At 39.9% G+C, this 27,435-nt stretch overlaps 1 protein-coding gene across 1 annotated transcript; it reads right to left on the bottom strand.

The window, feature by feature from the left end:
- Positions 1-20,281: 20,281 nt before the first annotated feature.
- nkx2-1 (NK2 homeobox 1) lies at positions 20,282-22,986 on the bottom strand. Its single transcript, XM_033027138.1, has 2 exons — positions 22,446-22,986; positions 20,282-21,589 (listed from the first exon to the last, which is right to left on the bottom strand). Exons 1-2 carry the CDS (start codon positions 22,813-22,815, stop codon positions 20,925-20,927), a joined length of 1,035 nt encoding a protein of 344 aa, XP_032883029.1. The 5' UTR covers positions 22,816-22,986; the 3' UTR covers positions 20,282-20,924.
- Between the last annotated feature and the right edge of the window lie 4,449 nt (positions 22,987-27,435).

Genomic DNA, 27,435 nt, shown 5'->3' with positions numbered 1-27,435 from the left:
TACTTACATCTAATCTAAAATGCAGATGTAGCTTACTTTTGCTTTATCATGTTACAGAACAATGTGATTAGAAAGGAAAAATCTGCAACAATGGAAAACAAACAAGTGGGTTTATGAAAAATGAAACTCGTGCAATTTATCTCAGATGAAAGATCATATCCTAGAAATTGGTGTGGCATAGCTTGTTAACATAAGCTGAGCACCTAGAAGCAGTACTCGTGTGGGTGCAGGGAGAGAGGGAGGGAGAGAGAGAGAGAGAGAGAGAGAGACATTTGAGGGTGGGGCCCCTCATCAGAGAGTTTTCTTCAGAGAGTCTGAAGAAGGGATCTGACCCAAAACATGGCCTATTCACGTTCTACAGACCCACAAATTTAATCAAATACTTACCTTTCTGAGTGATGGGTGGGGCATCAACAGTCTATCTTTAGACTGCCCATCAAGTTGCGTGTAAACCACATTATCCTTAATTCAGCCAAGACTATGCGTATTAGGACACAAGAAACTGCAGATGCCGTTTTACAAAAATAGGCACAAAGACACAGTGGCTGAGTTACTCCTGCACTTTTGGGTATTAGGGTAATACAACCTAGTAAGGTTTGAGATATTACATCTCGTACTTGCACGTAGTTCTATTGCTCATTCTCACACTGGCCCAGGTGCTGTTGTGCAAATATTGCTCTACTCTCATGGAATATGCATGACTAGGCCACCCACCCTTACTAAGACTTTGATAACATTTCACGCCTATTCCATCCACACATTTTCCGCCAACCTCATGGATCCCAATAGGTCCAATCATGAACTTGTGCTGAATTACTAAATTCCATAAGCATAGGTAGGAATACTTGAAGAATTAGGATTCAACATTGGAATTTTGAGAACTCATAGTTCTCGGAAAACCAAAGAAAAACGACACCCACTGTAGAGTAATAATTGTGAGGGGGACTCAGAGATGCTGAGTGCACAGCAAGGTTTATGGGATAACGTCAAGGTCCCTTTTCTGTGGGATAATTGCTGTATTATGTTGCTTGGCCTGAACAGCTCCATGTCAAGGACAATCAGGGGCGGCAAGCACACCCCCATCCACGGGACGGAGGTGGAACGTGGAACGTGTTTCCAGCTTCAGGTTCCTGGGGGTCAACATCTCCGATGTCCTCTCTTGGACCCACAATACCTCAACTCTGATCAAGAAGGCTCACCAGCGTCTCTTCTTCCTGAGGAGACTGAAGAAGGTCCATCTGTCTCCTCAGATTCTGGTGAACTTCTACCGCTGCACCATCAAGAGCATCCTTACCAACTGTATCACAGTATGGTATGGCAACTGTTCTGTCTCTGACCGGAAAGCACTGCAGAGGGTGGTGAAAATTGCCCAACGCATCACCGGTTCCTCACTCCCCTCCATTGAGTCTGTCCAAAGTAAGCGTTGTCTGCGAAGGGCGCTCAGCATCGCCAAGGACTGCTCTCACCCCAACCATGGACTGTTTACCCTCCTACCATCCGGGAGGCGCTACAGGTCTCTCCGTTGCCGGACCAGCAGGTCCAGGAACAGCTTCTTCCCTGCGGCTGTCACACTACTCAACAATGTACCTCGGTGACTGCCAATCACCCCCCCCCCCCCCCCCGGACACTCCTCCCACAGGAAAAATACTATGACTGTATGCATGTAAATAGATTTATTTATTGAAATCATATTCTATGTCGCTCTTCCAGGGAGATGTTAACTGCATTTTGTTGTCTCTGTATTGTACACTGACAATGACAATTAAAGTTGAATCTGAATCTGAATCTGAAACTGAATCTGAATATTATCAGGTGCAGAGCAACCTATGTGTATGAAGGAACTGCAGATGCTGGTTTAAACCGAAGACAGACACAAAAAGCTGGAGTAACTCAGCGGGACACTCAGCATCTCTGGAGAGAGGGGATGGGTGATGTTTCGGGTTGAAGAAGGTCTGAAGAAGGTTCTCGACGCAAAATGTCACCAATTCCTTCTCTCCAGAGATGCTGCTTGTCCAGCTGAGTTACTCCAAGTCCTTTTGTGTCTATCTGCAGAGCAACCTAAAGGTACCCCAATGAGCCACACACAATCTTGATCTGACATACATTGCTGTTCATGTCTAGCTTCCAGTGCAAAGTTAAAGCGATCCTTAAGTAAAGCACCACACATGTACTTTCTGAACATAGTCTGTTATGATTCAGACAATAGAAAATAGACAATAGGTGCAGGAGTAGGCCATTTGGCCCTTCGAGCCAGCACCGCCATTCAATGTGATCATGGCTGATCATTCCCAATCAGTACCCCATTCCTGCCTTCTCCCCATATCCCCTGACTCTGCTATTTTTAAGAGCCCTATCTAGCTCTCTCTTGAAAGCATCCAGAGAACCTGCCTCGACCGCCCTCTGAGGCAGAGAATTCCACAGACTCACCACTCTCTGTGAGAAAAAGTGTTTCCTCGTCTCCGTTCTAAATGGATTACTCCATATTCTTAAACTGTGGCCCCTGGTTCTGGACTCCCCCAACATTGGGAACATGTCTCCTGCCTCAAGCATGTCCAAGCCCTTAACAATCTGAGATGAAGGATCAGGATGATCCTAACAATCTGGTTGAAGGCTGTGATCAAAGCAAAACCCTTTGTCTGCTTCCATTGAAGGTACTTATCTAATAGAAGAAATTCAAATTCTATAAACAAGTGGGTAACCAATGGACAGAACGAACCTCAATGATAGATAAAGATGCAACTTGAGAGAATTAAAATGGCAAGATTTGAAACATTTCTGATGATGATATCATTGGCCAAAGTGTTAACTCTGTTTCTCTTCCCAAGGATGCGCCTGACCTGCTGAGTATTTCCAGCATCTGCCATTTTTCTGATTTGCAAGACTTGGAAAAGCTCTTGCGTCGTCAATTGTTATTTTTCAATTATATACATTACATTATAGGGATGAAATTTTAAGGCGGCAATGAGGCTATAAAGAATGTATTAAGGGATGTAAACAATTTATGCGAGTGGTACTGCTATTGGCTTATTACTGTCACATGTACTGAGGTACAGTGAAAGCTTTTGTTTTTGGGTGTGGGAGGGAAAAGGGGGAGGGGTAGTTACTGGTTACTTAAAATTGGAGAATACATCATTCATACCATTGGGTTGTAAGCTACCCAAGTGGAATATGAGGCGCTGTTCCTCCAGTTCGCATGTGGCCTGGAACAGAAAGATCAGTATGGGAATGTGAAGAGAAATTAAGATGTTTAGCAGCAGGGAGATCCAATCGGCATTGGCGGACCGAGCGCAAGTGTTCAGTGACTTTACTTACATCACTCCCTCAGTGTTTTCCAGATCAAAATTCGCTGGGTGAAACAGGTTCTTCTCAAATCTCTACTGAATCTCTTATCACTCACTTCAAACCTATATCTTCTAGTTTTATCCACCTCTCAGTTTTGCATATCTCAATCACATACTTTCTTAATTTCCTCTGCTCTACGGAAAACAGTCCTAGCTACTCCAGCAATAACTAAAACCTCCATCACCGGCAACATCTTAGTGAATGTCCTCCACATCCTGTACAGTGCATTTTTCATTCTGCCTATAGTGCGGTGATCAGAACTGCATGCAGTACTCCACCTAAGGTCTGAACAAAGTTATATAAAGTTGGAGCAGAATCTTCCTGCTCTTTTGATTGAAAGATAGAGCATGGAAACGGGCTCTAAAGCCCATCAAGTAAATGTCAACTGTTGATCAACCCTTGCACACTAGTTCTATGTTACCCCACTTTCCCACCCACTCCCTACACACTAGAGATAATTTACATGCAAATTTACAAGGCCAATTTTACTTCGGAGTCACGTGAGTGACTACGTGAAGAAGCCCGCCACGACGCATGCGTGTCATATCGCTTTCACGCTTGCGAAACGACAGGCGGGGTGGAGCATTCCCCCGCAGCGGTAAGTTTGAAACCGCGACCTGCAGGTAAGTGATTTACTCTGCGGTAGTGTTTGTCCCCGCGCTGTTTTACACAGGGGGGGAAGCTGGACAAAATAGTGTCTACAAGTGCTGCGAGTGAAGCTGGCTGGGGAGGACCGCGAAGTTGCGGGAGCCAGCAGCAGCTGAAGGCACAAGCCCCGTAAGGGATCAGCTGTGCCGATTTCTGATCCCGCGCCGGCCAGAACACCACGGCCGGGCGGGAGACTATTCAGAATGGGGCCGTCGACTTTTGACAAGTCGATAACGGCAGGAGGCGGGGTGGAACGACGTTCCCCCGTAGCGACAATTTAAACCAGGACCTGCAGGTAAGAACTGCGGTCTTTTTGTGTTTTCCCATGCTGATTACAGGTGGAGAAACCAACGGGAAACAAAGAAGACAAGGTCTGCGACAAAGCTGGTGAGGGAGGACCGCGGAGCAGCGGGCAGCCAGCAGCAGCCAGCGGCACTCGGATCACCGATAGTGGGATCAGCTGTGCCCGATGTCGCCTCCGCACCGGCCAGATCCACGCGGCCGGGCGGTAAGGCTAGACACAAAAACAAACAAGGTCGTGGACTCAGAGGAGTCCGACTTTGAACAACCTCGGGCGGCCAGCGACCGAGAGCGCTGGAGCCGGATGGAGCGGTGTGTGGAGCATTTGCTCCAACGTGACAGACTCCGGGACATGGAGTCGGGTCACTGTGGGCCCTATGATAAACCCACAGCAGTACCTCTTGAAGGGCTGCGCAGTGCTTCTACCTCATCAGAGGGGAGCACTGCGGGTCAGTTCTGGGCTGACCTGGAAGAGGGGTCCGCTGAAGGAAAGACAAGTGTGCAAGGGGTGCAGGAACGAGAGAACCTACTGGACTAATAAAAGGGACTCCAACAAAAACCCACTACAGCCAAAGACAGCACCCCTACGCACCCACCAGCAGAACTGGTGAAAGCTCGAAGGTCCGGTACTCAAAACATGAGTCTTTTTTAGGCCATGGCCCAGGCCGGCCTTCTTGGAAGATGCGGGGACCTCCAACGCCAACCAAACCGAAAATCCAGACACCAGCACAACAACAGCAGCGAAGAACCTACAAAAAGAAGTAAACCTGCCACTGGTAACTATGGAGGTAGGTGGGTCTGGTTCCCTACAAAATACAGGGAGCATGGAGGTTGGGGGGAGATTACATTCTTTTCTGAATGCATGGAGCATGTTAACAACCGATACTTACATCTTAAGCAGTATCCAGGGATATACAATAGAGTTTATACACAAGTACAGCCCTCTAGTTCAACATATATCGAACCGAATGTTCGTGCTTTCTGATAAAGAAAAATCAAAAGCGCAAGCTGAACTGGAGCGGCTTTACGTAAAAGGTGTAATTGAGAAAACTCAACACGAACCATTAGAATTCGTGTCCAATATATTTACCAAAAACAAAAAAGATGGTGGTTGTCGCATCATCATAGATCTGACAAAATTGAATACATTTGTACAATATATTCACTTCAAAATGGAAACCTTTGTTACTGCTAAACAATTAATTTCCAAAGGTTACTTCATGGCCAGCATCGATTTAAAAGATGCTTACTATTCAGTGCCTATACGAGGTGACCACAGATGATATACTTAAAATTCAACTGGATGGGACAAACTGGCAGTATAAAGCACTGCCAAATGGGTTATCATCAGCCCCCAGGCTGTTCATAAAAATTTTGAAACCAGCCCTAGCGTTTCTACGGAAACGTAAACACATGGTCATGGCATATTTAGATGACATACTCATTGTGGGCAAAACTTTGGAATTGGCCAAACAAACTGTAACAGCCACAAAACAGTTATTTGAAAAACTGGGATTTATTATCCATCCAGTTAAATCTAAACTAACGCCTTCCGCTACTATGGACTATTTGGGGTTCACCATTGACTCAGTTCACATGTCGGTGACTCTGCCTAAGGGAAAGGCTAGAGATTTAATAGAGGCTTGCAATAACTTCATTGACATCAGCAAACCATCCATCAGATTGGTAGCAAAAGTAATTGTCAAAATGGTGGCTGCCTTTCCAGCCACACAATTTGGACCTCTACATTACCAAAACTTACAGAGAGCAAAAATACAAGCACTGTAAATTAATGCAGGTCACTTTGACAGACCTATGAAACTACCAATCAAAGCTAAAATGGAACTAAAATGGTGGATAGATAACATCTGGCTTTGTTCCAATCCAATCATTGTCAGTAACCCTTCCATGGTACTACAAACTGATGCCAGTGCACTTGGGTGGGGAGCCACCAATACCATCACCAGCTGTGGAGGTAGATGGACTGCTCAGGAGGCATCATTATTACTCACACTGGGCATAAACTACCTGGAAATGTTGGGTGCATTCCATGGCCTAAAGTCATATTGTACTGGGTCATATCACCAGCATGTTAGACTACAGATAGACAATACCACCGTGGTAGCATACATTAACCACATGGGTGGAAACAAATCGACATCATGTGACAATCTGGCTAATACAATTTGGCAATGGTGTATCCAGAGAGATATTTAGATATCAGCCACTTACCTACCAGGAAGACTAAATTTAGTGGCAGACACCAGGTCATGCAAATTTAATGAAAACACCGAATGGATGTTGAATAAAAAAGTATTTGCTGATATTACAGCAAAATATGGAACACCAGATATCGATCTATTCGCATCCAGACTTAACCACCAGTTATCAAATTATGTTTCATGGGAACCAGACCCTGGGGCAGCGGCGACAGATGCATTTTCGCTGCATTGGGGGAAATTGTTTATTTACGCATTCCGTCCTTTCTGCCTCATCAGTCGGGTATTAAGGAAAATACAACAAGACTCTGCGTCTGGTATTTTGGTAGTACCCGATTGGCCTACTCAACCATGGTTCCCAGCTGGTATTAAACATGGTATTAGAACCATGTATCACCATCCCACATAGACCAGATTTATTGCTACATCCCGTAACAAGGGATAGCCACCCATGCCATAAACATTTGAACTTATTAATTTGTAGAGTTTAAAAACACCTCTACTACAACTGGGACTGACGGACCGAACAGTGAACATGATCTCGGCGGCCCAAAGACAGTCAACCAAAAAACAGTATCTGGTCTATATCAGGAAGTGGGAGATGTACTGCCATAAAAACAACATCACCTACAGAGACATGAACATCCCGTCTGTTCTAGAATATCTGGCAGGCCTCCACTATGATGAGGGGCTCAGTTACAGTGCCATCAACTGCGCCAGAAGTGCCCTATTGACTTACCTATGGCAGGGGACAGAGCGTTACTCTGTTGGGACTCACCCACTGGTAACAAAACTTATGAGGGGAATTTTTAATACTAATCCCCCAAGAACCAGGTACTCCCAAATATGGGATGTAAGTATTGTCCTGAAGATGCTCAGGAATTGGTCTCCAGCAACAGCTCTGTCCCTACACAGACTGACATTAAAAACAGTCATGCTAATGACATTGGTCACGGCACAGAGGGTACAGTCACTGCATAAACTAAGACTGGACAACATGACTTCCTCAACAGAAAATATTACGTTTCATATCTATGAGTTAATAAAGCAGAACAGACAGGGATCAGCAGGCCTAAATATACAATTTAGGTCATACCCAACAGATGACCGTCTGTGTATAGTAAGACATCTGTCGTTATACATGGAGAAAACGAAAATCCTAAGAGGCAATGAGAAGGCACTTTTTGGTCAGCCACAAGCAACCACACAAAAGAGTGACGGTCCAGACCATCTCAAGATGGCTGAAACAGGTGCTAACACAGGCTGGGGTGGATACTAATATTTTTAAATCTCATTCCACCATGGCTGCAGCTACATCGGCAGCGATACAGTTGGATGTACCAATGGACCAAATCCTCAAGGCAGCAGGATGGTCTGGGGAAAAAACATTCCAATTATTTTACAACAAACCAGTAATGAAACCTGGAGCGTTTGCAGAAACAATTTTAAGTTCTGTAAATTAATTTAAACCCATAAAAAGGGGTTATAATTTTGTGTTAATAAATTTTATGATTTCAATGTTGAATTCATGTCCAAATTATGTTAACACAATTCCTCCTACAGTCATCAAGGCAGACATGATGCATGGACTCGTTTCCATGGCATGAAATCACAGAGCTTTAAAATCTTCACGTAGTCACTCACGTGACTCCGAAGTAAAATAGTAAGATTAAACGAGAACTTACCAGTTTGAAGTTTGATCTGTATTTTATGAGGAGTTACGATGAGGGATTACGTGCCCTCCGCTCCCACCCTTGATCATATACTTAACTGGTATCTCTTCTCTAATCTTACTATGTTTAGTCATTACAGTTATCTGTGATTTCACACAGCTGCTTTGAAGAATGACACGCAGGCATCGTGGCAGGCTTCTTCACGTAATCCCTCATCGTAACTCCTCATAAAATACAGATCAAACTTCAAACTGGTAAGTTCTCGTTTAATCTTACTATTTATATGCATTGCTCTGACGACTGAAAGCGACTATCCATTTGCCTTCTTAACCACATTGGCTACCTGTGCTGTCACTTTCAAGGAGATATCAGATGCAGAAGATAAATGCTGAAGAATTAGGAAGATAAATGGGATGTTGTCCTTTATTACAAGGGGCTCGGAGTACAATAAGAAGAAAATCTTGCTAAAGTTGTACAAGGTGTTGGTGAGGGTGAATTTAGATTGCTTTGTGCAGTTTTGGTCTATGGGTTGTTTTGGACACTACGCAGTGTAAATTCACTACAGTGGTATTATGAGTATGTTGGAATAAACGGAAAAAGAATATAGGAATGGGTACGAAGCCTTTGGTACACAATGTCTGTACCCAACATTCAATAACAACTCCTACCTGGCGCCACTTAAGTCATATCCCTCCATTCCCTGCATAGCCACGTGCCTATCCAACAGTCTCTTAAACGCCACAATTCGATTGCCTCCGCCACCACCCCGGTATAGGAAGGGCCAATTTTCACAGGCGTTTAAAGAACCAGATGTGATCCCATTGAGGCAATGAGGATTCTGAAGGGTGACTAGAAGAAAGAATCACAGAGGCTTCTTCTCCACCTAGAAAATCTAGAACAAGAGAAGTAGCCTCAATATTAGGGCTTGCGAGAAGGAAAACTATCATTTTATTTTTGGATACGGGGAAATCGGAGGACGAGGATATCAAGAGAGACATTGGATCAGTCTCAACCATGGTGATCGGGCAGGAAGGGTCATGTGTTCACCTCCGTGACCTTAACATGTAATACCACTAGCGTTCAAAATCTAGAAAAGAACCAATCGGACAACGAAACGGAGACAACAGAAACTGTAGATGTTGGAGTCTTAAGCAAAACAAAAAGTGCTGGTGGACTCAGCGGGTCGGGCAGCATCTGTGAAGGGAATGGACAGGCGGGTCTTCTTTGGACAGATTGTAGAAGCGGGGGGGGGGGGGGGGGGGAGCGCTGGAAACATCACCTGCCCATTCCCTCCACATATGCTGCCTGGACCGCTGAGTTCCTCCAGCACCTTTTTTTTTCAAGTCGACAACAATCGGTTTTTGAGGTTAAAGGGGACAATTATTCGAACAATATGTACAATTCGAACGTTTGCAGTCCATATCCAGGGAGAGTGAAAAGCGATTGGACCGTCCCAAAGTCAGTAATGACTGAGTCACGACTCAAGAGCTGTGTTGATACACGACTGAGAAGACGGAGTTCAAATCCCTCAAAACAGTGATTACGTCGCATGGCATGTTAATTCGTGTTAACACAAAACCTGGCCTGTGAAAAGTTGGACGAGCATTAGTCAGAAAAGTTGCACTCATCGGTTAATCGTTTTTGACAGCAGAAAAAATTCTGCTGCACAGTTGCAGCCACGCCAGGAACTGCTGCACTCGGTCTTAATGCACCTGGTACACGTGTATCTCTATTTCTGATCTAAGGTGGGTCATATGCCAAAAAAACCCCACCTGGGATTTGTTTCGTTGGAGAATGACCACCGCTTTCTCACTCCAGGTACGACTGGCTGTATTGTTTGGTGCCCCTTCCGAAATTCCCCCGGCTTGGTAACCTCCCACACGACCGCGAATGTGGCTTGAAAACAGCGGTCCGCGCCCGTTGGTGGTTTTGACCGAGTGTCCGGCAGCGCTGCCCGCTGTTGCTGTGACTACCGCGTGGAACCAGCGAGCGAGTCGGCGAAGTGAGTGGGGCGCCTTGTCAAATCTTCTCTTACTTGTATTTGCTCATCGACTTACTTCAGACACTGTATGTCTCCCCTATCCACACACATGCCAGCGAGTTCCCTCTGGAACTTACATGAAATATAGTACGTAAAGTTCTACAAGTTTTTGACTTGGCAGTGTCATGCCCTAAGTATGCTAGGGTTTCTAATTTCATGACTCGTCACGGGTAACATAAATGACTACACACATTTGAGGCAATGATAAAAAGACGACAGTCTGTGAATCCTCTCCTTTACTTTCTATATTGCTTTTAAACATCCCATGCTAAATTGGTATCCCTGCGATGATAAAGGAGCGTGAAATTAAACGGATCTGTACAGTTTTGTTCTGGATGTGAAATGGAAAAGGCCGCAATGATTTTGCGCGGCTGCGAGTCAATGCGACGCTGCACCTTTCAAGAATAGGGTGGCTTTCATAACAAGCTACAATATTTATTTTAAAATATATGTTTAGAATTAAATGACTATATCTGCAGTTCTAATGCACGCAATCCCGTTTATGTCTTAAAGTCGTTGCCACTTTTTCCAACTGCCTTACGCCATTACCTATAAATTGCCTCTCATAAAACTATTTCAAATTCAATTTGTTTCACTTCATAAATACAAAATAGGCAATGGTCAGAATGTTTTGTAATATTTATCTCATATTTTTCTCAAACGTTACGACTTTAAATAAAAATAACAAGTCAACATACATTCAATATAATCTAATTTTGCCCTCGGTGTTCTATAGTAGAATTGAATCCCAGAATCGGCAAAATAGTTCATAGCCGTTAGATAACGGGCTATTTTTGTTACGTCGCCTCGTTAAAGAAGTGTATTAACCTAGATTGACGCCATCGCCTTGAAGTTCTCAAAAAAAATCCAAATGCAATTTGTTGTTATGGAACAAGTATAAACAGAAACCAACGAACCCTTGCTGAATTGTCGCTGTTGTATGTGCTTTATTCACATTTTTTTGCTATTCTATTTCTTTTTGGGAACCCGGTATTAAAATGAGTAATCGCTATAATAACCAGTGTCAAACTACTTTAACGTTCAAAATGTGCCCAAGGATAGTGGCAGCAATGTATTAAGCATCACAGCGAAATCCAAAACGAGTACATACATATTTTGTCGTTAATGGGCTGAATTTATTTATATCCCTCTGCTTTTATTTCGTTTAAGAGGTGGCAAGTCTGCGGGTGGTTTCAGAGATCATGAATTTGAGCGGTGAGGTTTAACTAAACCTGGTTGGAATCTAATTTATATTCCAAAAACAAACAGAAAAAGACACAGAAGATAATACATGTCTGATGGACACAGTGCGGCGATAACAAATGAACCGTGGCAATAAACAATAGGTATTTGGGACCGTCAGCTCATGAACTTAACACTTACTTTGGCCTTTTGATGACATCAGTATTATTTATTTTGGATGCGAAATTCAGTTCAAATATGAGTTACTGTAATTTGTATACATTAGAATATGTAATTGAAAATACCAAATAGTTCAAGTATTTATGTTTACTGTAAATTTTGATTTTATTTAAAACTTCAATTCTATGCAAGTGATAGATATGCTGTTCGTTAATAAGTGTGACTCGCACAATAATTTACCCACTGCACTTTTGGTAAAACAAAATGTTACCAGGTTGCACATTGAAGACATGACCACATTCTTAGAATAATCAAATACAATTGGAAGAATAATGTAAAACACGTTGAGGCACATATTTCAATATTTACATCTTCTTGATCCATTATTTACCATACATTAAAGTCAGTAAATTACCAGCATCAAGCACGATTTTATTATTCGTTCATTCAAGGAGCCAGTGCGTTTTTGAGAAACTGATTGCATTCTTCGTTACGCTTATTGCAATTTTTTACTGAAATAGAATTAGCACGTTGAACCGGTTAAATAATGTACTTGATATCTTAATTTGGTATTTTTTTAAAAGTTTATGTTAAAAATATTTCTGTGTTCTTGTTGTGTGCCAGTGTTATTAATGCTGACTATTTAAAATGTATAGAAGAACATTGAACTGTGCGGATTTGTGCCTTTAATATTGCTTCCTTCCAACAGAGGCAGACAGTGCACAATAATAGCTTTGCTTGCGCAGAGAAATTTATTTAATTAATAGTTTCAAATACTGTTAGTTGAGTTGTGGCCAATTCCGCAAAGAAGTTCATTACGAAAAGTTTACGCTCTTCGAGAAACGTTGTTTTGCACTTTGGTAATTCATTAGAATCCACATAAACTGCACAAATGCAACATAATTAATCGTCGTTTTGAACAATTCAAACTCAATTTTAGTATATTCCACCAAATATCTTTGTTGCTATTTAATAAATGATATAGGATTATTAATCTTTCTATCTTTCACTCGCATGCTATTTGATTTATATCAGTGAAAATAGTTCAGATTCCAAGGCAAGATTTTCCCCACTTTCCTTAATTTTATTAAACAAACAGAAGTCTTTATCCACTTGTCCACAGAATATAGCATAGTCATCTGTAATGATCTCCGACAGATACTATGCATTTCAGTGAAGTAATGATATTAGAAAGATGAAGCGTATATTTGCAATATTGCAAGTAAATATATATATATTGCAAATGTACACTTCGTCTTTCTAATGCTGTTCCTTAGATCATCAGCTACGCCAGAGATGAAGTAAAATGAGTTCCAATTAAACTTCAATACATTTTATTATGCTATTAAGCTTTTTTGTACATTGACAGTTGTAAACAACTTGAGCAAATTGTAAATTGAATGCCTTTACGACGAGATTATTTTCTAAGGTACACACAAATGCTGGAGAAACACAGCGGGTGCAGCAGCATCTATGGAGCGAAGGAAATAGGCGACGTTTCGGGCCGAAACCCTTCTTCAGACTGAAGAGATTATTTTCTAATTGCTTTGATTTTTGATAAATTTGACGCTTAAAGCTATATGCGAAATATTTGCCCACCATCTTGAGAATTACATTCTACTATTAAAGGGATGATGATGAGTGCACGCACGCTTCCCACAAGTAATTTTCAACAGTTACAAGCAATCCAAACAAGACCACACATAGAGTCCAAAGAGATGCAAATATAATCCGTGGTCACTCTACAAAGCTTGAGCAAAACTCTGCCAACGCCTAATGGTAAAGCAATCATTTGTCAATCTAGGTTGCTGTTAGATCCTATTAGAAATTACAGAAATTTGAAGTGTTTTGTATATATTAGTGCATGAAGAGGCACCATCGCTGCTCGTTGTGAGTGGCAGTGGTTCATATTTGCTGCATTTCGCCAAGGTGCGGATTGTGTGTCAACTGAAAAGATTGATCACTGAACGTTGAACGTATGTTGAATGTAACTATAAAGTAAAGTAACTGTTTAGAGTTACGTTTCTTTGAATACAATCACATTAAAATATGTTAAATACCATTAATTTTAATGCCATGGTTGTGTGGAGACAATATGTTTCTATCTACTTATTAAAACTGTCTCTTTAAGCAACCATGCAGGGTCGCTTGGCGGAAAATAGGAGAAATGCAGGTATGATGTATATGATTAAAAAAACTGAAAGAAGTTCGCGTTCGTTTTATTTTTACGATATTAATTCCTTTAGAAACGAGGGGAAAACAATCGATACGTTGAGTAATTCAGCAATTACTCATAAATGTCATAAACTCAACCACAGATTTTTTTTTTAAATACGTGGGGAAAGGTAGTAATGGTTACCTAAAATATATTAAAACCTGAGACAGGGTGTTTCATATGTACATTGTGTCGAAATAAATTATTATCATTACATGTAATGGGCAACATACAATGTGCGAGCCGAACAGCATCGCTGGGTGGAAAGAAATGGTGACGTTCTGGGTCGAACCGCTACATCATTTAATGGTCAATCATGCCACGAAGGCTAAACTTTATCAAATTGCCTGTTTTATTTTTATTTTGAAGCGCTCATTTGTGATACAACTTTGTTTTTAGATGATTGCAACTCAAAACGCAAACGATTCAAACAGCAAAACGTGGCAAGATATAAATCAATTCATACTTCAGAGGAAAGATGATCATGTGCTGGACAAAGAGAATGGTGCCCAGATTGTAAAACGTGTTTGATTAAATAAAACACATTGTTTTAGCCCAGTCTTTTAAATAATCGGGAAAATAAATTTCATCATCAACAACGTGTATTTTGTAGATTAACCAGCAGTGATCTGAAAGAAACTAATAAACGCAGCATGGCTTCTTTAAGTAGGTTAATCGGTTAAGAACTAGTGGATCCTGGTAAACATAGCTTTAGATAGAAAGCATCTTACTTTCCAAATAGAATTAACCATTTGGAGACTAAAGTTAGAAAATAGCCACATCAATTGAGTGATGATGTGTCAAAAAGATACGTGTTTTTTCTAATACGTTGCATGATTAGATTTGGTAACTGTGAATTGGCAACTCTAATCTAAAAATGCGTGTTCGAGGTTAGAGTTCATTACAACGTTAGTTTATTTTCTTCTTTCTGGCAGGGGGTGAGTATTTTAGTTATAAAACCTTAAGTATATGTTCCCAACGCCTAACATGACTTTCTATTCTGCATTCATTCTGAATCATTCACTATCCCGAGCTTTCATGATTGCAAATGTGCCTGTTTTCAAATGGAAATAAGACACAAACTGATTATGTGTGCTGAATCCGAATCAGCCGTTGCAGTCTTCTGAAAACCCGCAGTGAAAGGAAGCTGGCCGCAGACCTGTGCAACCGGGCCTTATCTGAGTGGGGTCGATCTATTTTCCAACTTTTGCCATTTATGAGTGTCTCGGCTAGATAATTACGTTGCCGTTGTAAATTGCCCAAACAGAACGCAGAGAATGGTGTTCTTACTCGTCTGGGTCTTGCTACTGATTTTCCCAACAATAGCTTCAATGACTCGCATAGAAGCGCCTTATTGAAGTGAACAAATGGGGGCGACATGTCTCCGCGGGGAAAATGAGAAATCATGGGTTTTGAGTTGTTTGTCACTGCTGCAATCTTTATACAAATGTGCCTAGCATTGATTGTACCCGAACATTTTATCTGCTGATAGACTCGTAGTGCTTGATCAGAGAAATAACCCAGTGTTCCTTAGAAGGCCACATTTGTCAGCCACTGTTACTTAAAGTGGTAGCATTGAAATAAGCAATAATGACACTGCAGCTTTCTACTTTGGCATTAATGAAACTAAATACGCAGTAAATGCCCAAATTGGAACCTCAGCTTCCAACCCAATTAATATCCAACCCAACCTATGATGTTGTCTTAAAGACGATTGCCTATGCCTGATTACACAAGATAAACATATACAAAGTAAGTTGTAGTCATCAATGTTTCTGTATCTGAAGGAAACGTTTATTAATGAATATATTTCTTGATTAATTGGGTTGCTTTCTATTATAAGCATTGTTGCATTTATCATATTTGAACTGCTGTTTTGGTAGCTGCAAATTTTACTGACAAGTCCACTTTGCTGTATTCTAACAATTAATTTGTTAACGTTATAGCAAATTTGAAATATAGTCAAATGAACATTATGGAATTGACCTGCACCTATCGCTTCAACTATAATAAGGTGTATATTGCTGCGAGTCATCAGGGATTTTTTCAACGATATGTTTTAATTTAATATTGTTTTAAAACCTCCAGACACCTCTTACAATTTGTCTAAATGATAAACATGGCTGATATTTGTGTTTAATGATTCAAATGAAATGGTAATTAATTATTTCATACATATTTCGAAAAAATGGTATCAATCAATAATAAATAATATCAGCGGCGTCACAGTCTTCTAATCCCTCTGATCGTTGGGCTTTGATCAGCGAAATCATATTCTAAAGCTAATTCCATACACAAGCGCAACGTGCACCTGAAAATATGTCAACAGTTCACAAGTACCTGATAGCTAACAATGTTCTCGTTACCCCCCAGGTTTTAATCAATTGTTACTTTCCAGGTCACACGGCGGTACTTGCGCACCAATACTCTGTGATCTGCGTTCATTAATTTCCTTTTAACATTAATTCCTTCGTTGCGAAGCTTTGAAAAGTAGCTATTTCATTTCCTTTGATTCAGAACATCGTCCAGAATAGAGCGTCACTCTTAAATTTGCGCGCAAACGTGATGCATTCACATAACTATCTTAATGTGAAGATTATCTTAACTATCATTGAATGTGAAGGTCGTTCTTCAATTATTTTCACCCTACCCTAACAAATCGTACCATTTGCGTACTGTTTTGCAATATTCTATGCTAAGATAAAATCCCATCTCCTTCATAAAGCCAGATTTCCGTCAGAGTTCCGTGATCTCACGGCTGTTCATATAAATAACATGTAACAATATTTCAAAACGGAGTGATATTTTCTCCAACGTGAATATAACCAATAACTGTGAAAGGTATTATTAATACACTAACATTATATGCATGGAGCTTATAATCGAACAATGCAAAAATGCAGATCAGACTAAACACGAAAACAATATACTTTTGGAGGATGCATCCTATCACAAGATAATGCAAATAATAGATGTATATCTAATAAAATGTGGTGTACCGCTTCAATTTTATGTTATACTGGGAAACCTCGATAATATTATACCGATAAGATATTTTTGTTATCCAGATTTTTAATTTGGGTTAGCAGGATATTGCATTCAATGATGATTGCGAAATGTGAGAAGTATTTAGGACATCATGCGAATATTACTTTAGAATATTAATGATTGCGAATTTTAATTTAGAATGTGGATATAGATGCTCATGCGATACCCGTATAAATGCATATAACAATTTTGCGGTGTAAATATATCAATTATACCAATCTCCATAAAAGGAAAAGGAAAAATATCGAGTTTCACACAGCCACTGTGATTTTAATCATTTTCTTTCTGAATTTAAGATTATTAGCTCCAGTGACGGGTTTTGCATCCTTTCGACGAGAAAAGGAACATGGCACTTTTCAGATTTTAATTGTAACCAAATACTTATGATGAAAAGTTGATTGTCATGCAATGTTCAGATTATTACTTATACTTGAATGGGAAGCGTTGGTATAAAATATATTCTTTGACTTAACATTTAATGGATCATATCAAGGATGTGTATGGTTTGGCGGCTTTACCTTTGTATATACTTTTCTACAAATAAGCTTAAAATAAAAATATTATTCGTACTGTATAATGTTTTCCATAATTTTCCATTTGGTCTCTTTTTCTTATCTTATCGTATTATATATTACCTCTTATTGTACATCGCACTAGTATTCTTTATTTATATTGCCTCTAGTTTTCTATTTGCGAATAGAGCATATTTTAAAACAATTGGTGTCGATGTTCATTATGTAGAAAAATGGACATGTTCGGCGAGTTTTGCACAGCACCGGAAAAAATCGCGCGTTTACCAACGACGCATTTAGTTACTTATAGGCAGGACATTTCAGGATACTTTAAAAAATACTGTTAGTGATACCTTAATATTAATTCATATTTTGCTATGAAATAATCAAGCCCTTCCATTAGCAGTAACATCATGTGGACAAAGAATTACATGCAGCCGAGCGCATGGTTTATTAAATGTCTAGTTTTTATTTTCAAAAGCAACTTGCATGATTTGGATTCGGCTCAAGATGATAGGATTTTTTTAATGCACAACATCAGTGATCATCTGGCATTCGTCTGACAGCTTAACTTTATTTTGTTTATCGACATGGGTTTAAGACGTGAAAATGACACGCATAAATTAAGAAAAAAACGATAAAAAATTATTATTACTTCGTGGGGGATTATTTATATTACAAAATTAAAACATCAGGTTTAAAAACAATTTTATGGCGCAAATCTCTTCCATAAACAGAATATGTATTAACTAAGAGGGTTTAGCAACGTTTTTGTTTTTGTTTAAGAAACACTGATTCTGACTTACCTTAATGTTTACTAGTTAATTCCTCAATTGCCATACAACCGAATATTTCTGACCTGGTAGAGAACTGAATTTAAACAGCCTCCTGGTCAGGCATCTCTTCCTGGAGCCATCAGCGGGGAATACTTCGGTTGAAACAAAAGAACATATTTCATATTTGAAACAGTACAAGTCCACTTAACGATCATTTAAATATCTAATAAATGAAATGTTGTGTAAACGCTCTCTTCCAGCTTTTCCTGGGGGAGAGAGAGTGGAGCCTGTTAGTGTTTACTCCTGCACGGATTGTGAATGCTATTTTCTGAAGGGCCGCAGGCCTGAGCCTCCTCTCGAATAAGGAGCTTTCACTTGTTACTGACATGTATATGTGTCTCACAAAAATAATGACGTTGGTATTTGAGACCTGATCGGTGCAAGTCACCAGACATGGGTCGGAAGAATATTAACTTGTTCATTTAAAAAAACATTTACACATCTCAACATTATAACGACGTAATTCGCAAGGATCCCTTCAAAATTATATTTTTTCTACATCTATTCCATTTAAACAACTGAGGTCAATGCATAAATATTGTAGAGTATGTTTGAACGACAATTTAGGCGACGATTATGTTTATTTCAGAAATATTCTAACATTAATAACATTAGGGCAGAGACCGACGTTCCACAAATAGGTACGCGGCATCAAAAAGGGCATTCTAAAATATTTGATCTTCTATTTAAAGGGAAGGTTTCAACTGCACTGCTAACATTGCTGCGAACATCGATCACCGCTGTCGAATGCAGTCAAAGATCAGGTCGCTTCCCTCTAAAACTTCAAAAAAATTGGTGCTTGTTAATAATCAAACACAGCGGTCAGCGTCATAAACGGCGTGCAGCTGACCCTCAGAGCTGAACAAATTCGACCTGGGCCTAGGCTGCAAAAACAAAATGAAACATTGCTTCCAATCCAATTCATGAGTTGTATTGGCCACTTTTTTTTCCACGGTCGCTGGTGTATGTCACACATTCAACCAGGTCGTTATCTTTCCAATCTCGATACACAAGATTTTCAGTAGCTCTTTAAGCGGGACAGCACGATTGGCTGACACGATCAGCCAGACACCAAACTCGTGTCAATGCTGAATCCAAGCACTGTTTGTAAAATTGAACAAGATGTCAGTTAAACGGATTACTAGATCACATATTCTGCGAATGTCAATTTAATTTGAAATCCGTGCATATAATCGCTGAACATTAACACGGGTTCTTGCGAGCTTAGTTTAAAATTGTCCGGTTTTGGAAGCGTAGCTCGTAAATCTTTCCTTTCGCTAATAGCAAACAACTGAGATTTTCTTAATGCCAGAACAAACAGAGTCTTCCATAGAGAAATCATACTTGATCGTCCTAATTGAAATACACTTTGGCCTCATTAACTACTTTAAGTTTAATTCACTCTGCGGAATTAATTCAAAATAAATATAGGCGAAGCTCCCTGACTACTTAGATCGTTACGTGTTCGACTTTGGAGCTTACCATCGAGCACAAATTGAACTTTCTAACGTTTGACATCTGTGGACTTCGAACTGGTGGATATTAACAGCGCCAGTAACGGCACAGGTCATCCCGTCCGCATTTAGAATGTAAGCATTGACTGCCTTACAATTCATTCACCTCCGAATGTAGCTATCACCGTTAAAGGAAATACTGATTTTCAACCAAATAATCTTCCCACTATAATTACAAGTCCGGCTGTTTACCTATCGCCAACAATAAAGATGGGGCAGAGGAATGCGAAATTGGTTTGTCCACTTGTTTGCCCACAGATACTAAATCCAACCACGAATTTAATCGTCCTTTAGATATAGATAGATAGATATAATTTATATCTATAATGTACAGATATCGAACCGGTTTACCCGTGCATTAAAAATAAATAAATAGGGCACCGTGGCAGATCCTTCATTATTTTATAAATCGTCAAGAACCTATTAACAGTTTCCTTTTGCCTACTTTGTGTGGTTGGAACTTAAAAAATATGCAACATAAATACATTGCGCTGAAGTCCAGTCACGAACAGCAATGATGATCATCACTGGAAATTGAGAATGGTATGCAATAAAATAGTTGGGGTTATTGAGGTTTAGATTTTCATAATTTATTAGAACTATATTTATACCAATTGTCTATTTTAAGTTACAGCAAAAACGTATTTTCACGCCGGCATTAACGAACAAACTATCAAATACTGTACACGCTCAGTCGTTCATGAAACATTTTTTCACAGCATATACAAATTGCTAAAAACTCTACATTCGGCCCAGACATGTGCATTTTACAGAAATATACACCTAAGTTTTATAGTAAAAACTAAGAAAATACCAAGTCGTGTTAAATAAACCTATCGTATTTCTTATCTTTCCGAGGAAAGAATATTAATGGGTGTCACATCTTTGTTAACACTTTTATATTTCCAACGCTTCATTCTATGCTATTCCACAGATACACGTTACATGTACAGATCTTAGATACAGTGATACTGTCTCTTGTAAACTTCAGTCTCTATCTGCAAAATAAGTCTTTTTCACTGTGATATATGTCAGAAATATGTGCACTTCAAGTCTACAAAACAAAATAAATTCACAAGTATTTTCCTAGAATGCAGCGGGAGCCTCCTATATTGATTCATGTCTACGGAAACCAGTGTCCACAACACTCTACCAAACTGCAGCAGATATGAATCAATACAGTATGGTATTGAAACACAAGCAACGTGAATCATTCACCAGGTCCTACCATACAGTAAAGTAGAGCATGACATGGATGTACCATAATCAGAACTAGAAGAGTTTAGGTGAGACAAACTAGTGACGTGGCTTTGGATAGGACTTCCTGGAGTTTGTCCTAATTCCGATGTCTGACCTGCGCTATTTGCTTGCTGACTTGGGCCGTGAGCTGCGCCATTGGTAGCCACGGTGATTGCTGCATTTGTAGATTGCTGTTGCTGAGTCTGCATGGTCGAGGTTGGGGCATTGGCACCTCCTTGGCATGGTATGCCATCTTTAACCAGGACAGGTACGGCCACTCTTCTCGGGGACTGTTGCTGCTGTTGGCAAGCGCCGCTGTCCTGCTGCATGTGTTGCTGAGCTGCTTTGTCTTTCGCTTGTCGCTTCATCTTATATCGGTGATTCTGAAACCAGATCTTCACCTGGGTGGGCGTGAGGTGGATCATGCTGGCCAAATGTTCCCTTTCAGGGGCCGAGAGGTATTTCTGCTGTTTGAAGCGCCTCTCTAACTCATAAACCTGGGCTTGAGAGAAAAGCACTCTGCGTTTTCTCCTTGGCGTACTCTGGAGAGGAGCCATGGATTTGCCAACGTCTCCAAGAGAACCCAGAGGCCCCATTCCACCCATGTTCATTCCTGAAGACGGGGCCATGAAGCGGGAAACTAAAGAGAATAAAAGAATAAACTCAGAAAATACTTTTGCAATTAAGTAAGTATACATTTAAAACACTGTAAATGTATTTATTGCAACATACATATATGCGTCAAATATCCAAAAGCCGATGGAGATGTGTTCGAACTCCAACCAATTAAATTAACATTTAGATTACTTCTTTCTGAAATGAGTTTAAGTGAAACCGACTTCTAAAATCTATCCATTAGCAAATGAATTAGGGCTTTGCCATCTTAAAATAGAGCGGATAATAGAAAAAAGGTTCAAATCAGGAACAAAGTGTGTGCTAAGGTTTGTGGCATACTTTCGCGGAATAATTGTAGCATAATACTAAATGTTCAAGATGTTAGAAATGCTGTTGGTGTTTTCACACAATATGCCGTGCACTTTTACATCGGATGTATTAACATTTTGCCGGACATTAATCACGAAAGATAACAACTGGCTAATATCTATTTCAACTTATTGTTAAATCATGATTTACAAATGAAAATTATTTAATCTGGTCACGATGGCACAGCATATAAGACATGAGTGAGCTGCCTTGTGTCGCCTACTAACTATGGGCAGGATAACTTGAGCTCTCCTAGATTCTCCACGAATTACAAAGATTTACGATGCCAGAAAAGTATGTGAATAAAACTAAACACAACTGAGCACAAATTATCCATGCAATAGACATCTTGTTGAAAATCAAAGGACGCTAAGGCGTTTGAAGATAGTAGATTTTGTAACACCATTTCCATACAGTTAGCACATTTAGAAGACTTGAAATATCTTTTCCGATTCCGCCAGCTTACTGTTTGACCAACCCCGCTCGCCCCAAAAAACAATGGTTACACTTACTGGATGAAAAACGCGGGTCCGGATTCGTGCCGTACCAGCCTGTCGCACTTGCACCGTTTCTCATGGTATCTTGGTAAGCAGGGAGATCGCCCATGTTGCCAATATTGCTGTTGCAGTAGCCTCCCATAGCAGTGTGTGAAATTTGTGGCACCCCGTGTGACATGTGGTACGTGGCCGCAGGTACCGACGTGTTATGTCCGATCGGATGCTGTTGCATTCCCGGCTGTGGGACCTGTGGCTGGCGGTAAGTTGTCAAGTGAGCTCCGAGGTTACCCGCAGCGTCCATGCCAACTTTCTTGTAGCTCTCCTCGATGGGGCTCAAAATATCTGAAACTGAGAAGGGCGTAGTATGCTTGGGGCTCATCGACATGGTTCAGCAGCGAAGTAGGCAAATTTGCTGAACGGATAAACAGTGTTGTGTTAGCGCCGATCTTGTGGACGCACACGTAAGAGAGTGATTGAAGTCCGCCTTAATTGTATTAAGTCGAGGCTATAGACCTGCGAGCGCCTAGCTTTTGTTTGTTGTAGCCAGGCGCCAGGTTTTAGTCAGACGGGAGAGGCGGGGCATGAACGCAAACGAGCAAACAATAGAACTTCACATCTTGCTAAGATAATTAGGTAACATGCTGATGGTAAGGTAAATACTTTCCAGTTCACCTTGCCAATGCATTTTTACTGGATGTGAAATATTAAATAAAATAACATTTGTAGGTGTACATTGAATCAATGTGTTATCTGTAAAGGATGCACAATAAGGTTTCATTTGGTAGAATCAGCGGTTGTGTTTGCGTGAAGGTCAGTGCTTAACTCTGACTTTAATATCATTGATAAAGCCAATGGATAACTGCACTTTTAGGGGGGTTTCAGTACCGTTGAGTTATACTTAAATAAGGTAAAAGTGCACTTGCTACCTGGGAATAACTAAATATCTTTCGTCGGTGGCAATATAAATGCTTGTTCGCTTTGTGAGTGCGCTCGATATTAATGCATAAGCATCATTTTGCTTCAATTCAGGGGCTCTCATTCAATAGCCAAGAAGTCTTTCATGAGAAAGAAGGCTCCTACATGAGTTAACGTCGTTGAAGTGTAAACCTCTGCCCTGATTACACTTCACATTTCTTGGAGAGGCGAGATTTCCACAAGATTTGATGCTAGAATTTTATTCTTGGATCCACGTTAAAAGTCCCATTTGAAGTGTGTAGTACCGCTACCTGAACATACCACATTTGCGGACCAGTTTTAAGTGCAAAGTTCACGATTTCCGCAATTTGTATCTGACAGAGACATTTATCTGGATTACCTGAGGCATCTAATATGAACCTTTAAATATTTCACCAATAAATTGTATTGTATTGTATTGTATTGTACTGTATTGTTGTATTGTATTATAACAACATCTGAATAAACTATATTCCGGTCTTGAAAGGGACTAAGAAATGTTTTGTATTTAACGCGTTCACCTAACTTATATCGTGTAAAGTGTTCTAGTAGTATTATGAACGACTTAAGTTGTTTTCAATCTGTTTTGATTTGTGTATTTACACGTGTCTTAAAGGTGCATCTCTACGTTCGGTATCTTAAATTGATTCCAATGTCAATGGTATATTCCATCAATCTCCATCTCATGTTGTTGTATTTTATGATAGGTGCTACAAGAATATTGATCAAAATCACATTTTTGGAATTAAATATTGATAACGGGGCTTTTCAATGTGCGCGGGTTCATGGATGTATCATTTAAACCTATGACTTATGTTGCCCTTTTTAGAAAGGTTTATTTATTTTAGAGCTCAGTGCTATCTGATAAGACGAAGCGGTTGTACACGGTGTTAAATAATAAATAATGCATATTTAATACCACAAGTCATGTAGTAGTCAGCAATAGAATTCTAGTTTTGTCAATATATTTACTTACCCTAAGTAAACCCCCGATTTAATAATACCGAGGCATTGCAATGCTATATTTGATGTTTGGACATAATTGTGCATTAGCTATGATTATCTTATGTTTATATTAGGCCCAGACTATTTTTGAATTGCATAATTATTCCACACACATCCGTGTGAAAATGTGTTCTTCTTGGTCAACAATACGTGTTGCGTTGGAATGACCATTTTCGAATGAAAAATACACCTGAACGTATCATTTTATTGAGTCCCATTCTCTCCCCAAAGAGGGATGATATGCCAAGTGGAGGTTCATCCAGCCTTAATTTGAGAACGGCGATCCTATCTGTGGTTGTGTGCATTTCATTGCAAAGAACGAGGATATTTTTCAATGGCTTCTGACCTTGCACAATGCAGCTGATAACACTCGAAATATCATACAAATTGACAGTCAAACAATCTCATACCCAACGCAAATATCCACGCCAACACCAAAGCGTTATTACATCAGTGCGCCTAAAATATGTTAAACTGCACATATTAAATGTCGCCAAATCTGATACGAAAAGTCAATAAATATATATTGCTACTTACACGACCAAAATTATAAATTTGGAATATAATTTTAGTTTGCTCCTAGCCTCGTGGTCTTACGTATGCGAATAGTCAGTGTGAACCTCAAAACATAAAGTATTTAATATTAAAACAGTTTTAATATTTTGAACGCGCTGTTCAAAGGCCCACCGAGATACTATCCCAGAAGCTGTTGTGATATTAAAGAAATATAATATAATATTCGTTTTTAATAGAATGAGTCTGCATGTTATGTTTCACCTGACAGTAAGCGACCTGAATAACCGGTTAGCACATTGGTCAGCCATCCTGAACCGAAACTCTTAAACCCCATTTTAACTGTAATTAATGGTATTAGAACGAAAATCGTAATAGCGATTTTACGTGTTACGTTAATTTAGCAGCGTGTTAATGTTAATTTGTTTGTTTTTTTGTTGCTGAAACATACACCGAGCTGCTCTTAATTGAGCAGAATTGTTTTGCCGCGCTCCGGTAAAATAATGCTCCTTTTTACGTTTTTCTTTTGATGTTTTCCCTTCGCTGATTAATATTGTGTTCTTTCAATGTGCTTTGAAGATGCAAGGCATCTCCATAGGCCGTTAAGATATTAAATTATGTTAAGTAAACATTTTAAATTATTTTATGCGAACATTTCGTTTCGAAGTTTTACAGAATTTATTTTGTAGGCTGCAACATCGGTTTAAAATTGATTAATGCGGGGTTAGTGTAGATGGGCGGCGTGGATTCGATGGGGCGAAGGGCCAGTTTCCACGCTGTATGCGCCTCACTAATGAAAACGTTTACCACCAAATTATGTTCAAATATCTTACATGTTTCATGTAAGAGGAAGGAACTGGCACACACCATTATTGACATTCCTGGTGTTATCAATGGTTTCCCACAGGAAGACTATTTCACTTAGTTGAATTTCTCCAGTACTTTGTGCTTTTGTTTTTAAACCAGCATCTTTAGTCCGTTGTATCTAATTCAACTTCTGCATCAGAGTTAAATGATACAATTTCACTTCATGAATAATATTTGGAATATAATTATTCTCTTCTATCTGGGGAAGCTGTCTCGACCCGAAACGTCACCGATCCATCCATGTTCTCCAGAGATGCTGCCTGACCTGCTGATTACTCCAGCACTCTGGGTCCTTTTGAGAAATATTCTAAAATTTCTCAAACCTCACGGATCGGTTTTATAACTGAGTACTAATCAAGTCCGCGGTATAATATATGAACATTGGTTCCGATGTTAGACCGACCATTATTCTAATAACCATTGTGCATATTTAGCAAACTAAGTTAAATAGTGTGCCACGTTTAAAAACACGTACAGTAAGGCAAGACTGTTTAATATTGCTATTTCACAATGGCTAGACAAATATTTTATCGCCGGGACATTATATTGTGTAAAACACCAAGGGTCATCTCTATTTCAATCGTACATTGGCACTGAACACCTGTCTACGTCAGTTTCCCTAATGTTCAGAACAAAATACAGCAGATATACATGGGACGACAAGGGAAACTTGTTTTGATTGTAATACGTGCTTCCAATAATTATGCATTCTGTACTTGCTGGATGATTACTCCAGAAAGTAACATCAACAAACAGCTGAATTAATTAGCGGAAAGTGAAGCCACTAGCAAATATACACGACAGCGCAGAACTCGTCCAAATCACAACACGTTCGGCTTTGCGACGCTATAATTCCAAACCTACGCTGCAACAATTAGCAACACTGCAGTAGGTCGCCCGCAAGCGAACAGCGCCTTGGAGCAAACCCATTCGATGGGAAATGAACGCGAACAGCGGCCTCTGTTGATCGTTCCACTCACAAGTTATTCGCCTGGTGGGAGGTAGGGAAAGGCACTAACAAGTTTTGAGTCCAAATGTTCTCTCTATCCACTTCTCCAGATCTTACAGGTAATTGTAATCCAAATTTCCTTTGGTAATTTGGTATGTACCTGACCTTGTTCTTCATTGGGGTAAAGAAAAACATAGCTGCGATGTATCAACTGGATTAAAACCAAGATTATGTTCCCTAAATCCCATTCAATTTCAGAATCTCGAACAGTGAGAATTCATATTCATGCAGATTATGGATGCATATCATTTGTTTATCAAAACTGCAAAGTAATCACTGCACGTATATTGTATTTTAGCTGTAAATCATTTACAACTTGTAAACTCAAAGCAAGATTGTGGAAAGTGAAAGTTTGTTACCACAGACTAATTGTAAATTAGTTTTAACATAAATTAGGTAATCCTCATAAGTAAATGAATCAGTCTGAAGAAGGGTCACCCATTCCACCAGTATTTTGCGTCTATAAGTCATTGACATCTCTATCTCAAATTTACACTGTGACTTAAGTCACACATCTGACGCATCTTGAAGTCTTAATGTAATGTGAAATTACAATAAGCATCATAGTCATACAGCACGGAAACAGGGGACTCGGCCCAACTCGCCCACGTGGACTAAGATATTCCTATTTATCCGCATTTTGGCCCGTATCAGCAC

This window comes from Amblyraja radiata, chromosome 9, assembly GCF_010909765.2.
Source record: "Amblyraja radiata isolate CabotCenter1 chromosome 9, sAmbRad1.1.pri, whole genome shotgun sequence".
Lineage (NCBI taxonomy): Eukaryota > Metazoa > Chordata > Chondrichthyes > Rajiformes > Rajidae > Amblyraja > Amblyraja radiata.
Note: the sequence above shows the minus strand (reverse complement) of the source record. Positions and strands in the feature narration are given on the sequence as shown.

Bases quoted from the DNA above. Each gene is read 5' to 3' on its own strand.
- nkx2-1 (XM_033027138.1), bottom strand. From the start codon at position 22,815: ATGTCGATGAGCCCCAAGCATACTACGCCCTTCTCAGTTTCAGATATT. The intron at 21,590-22,445 runs GTAAGTGTAACC...TATTCTCTTTAG, and splicing joins GGACCCGCGTTTTTCATCCA to TTTCCCGCTTCATGGCCCCG.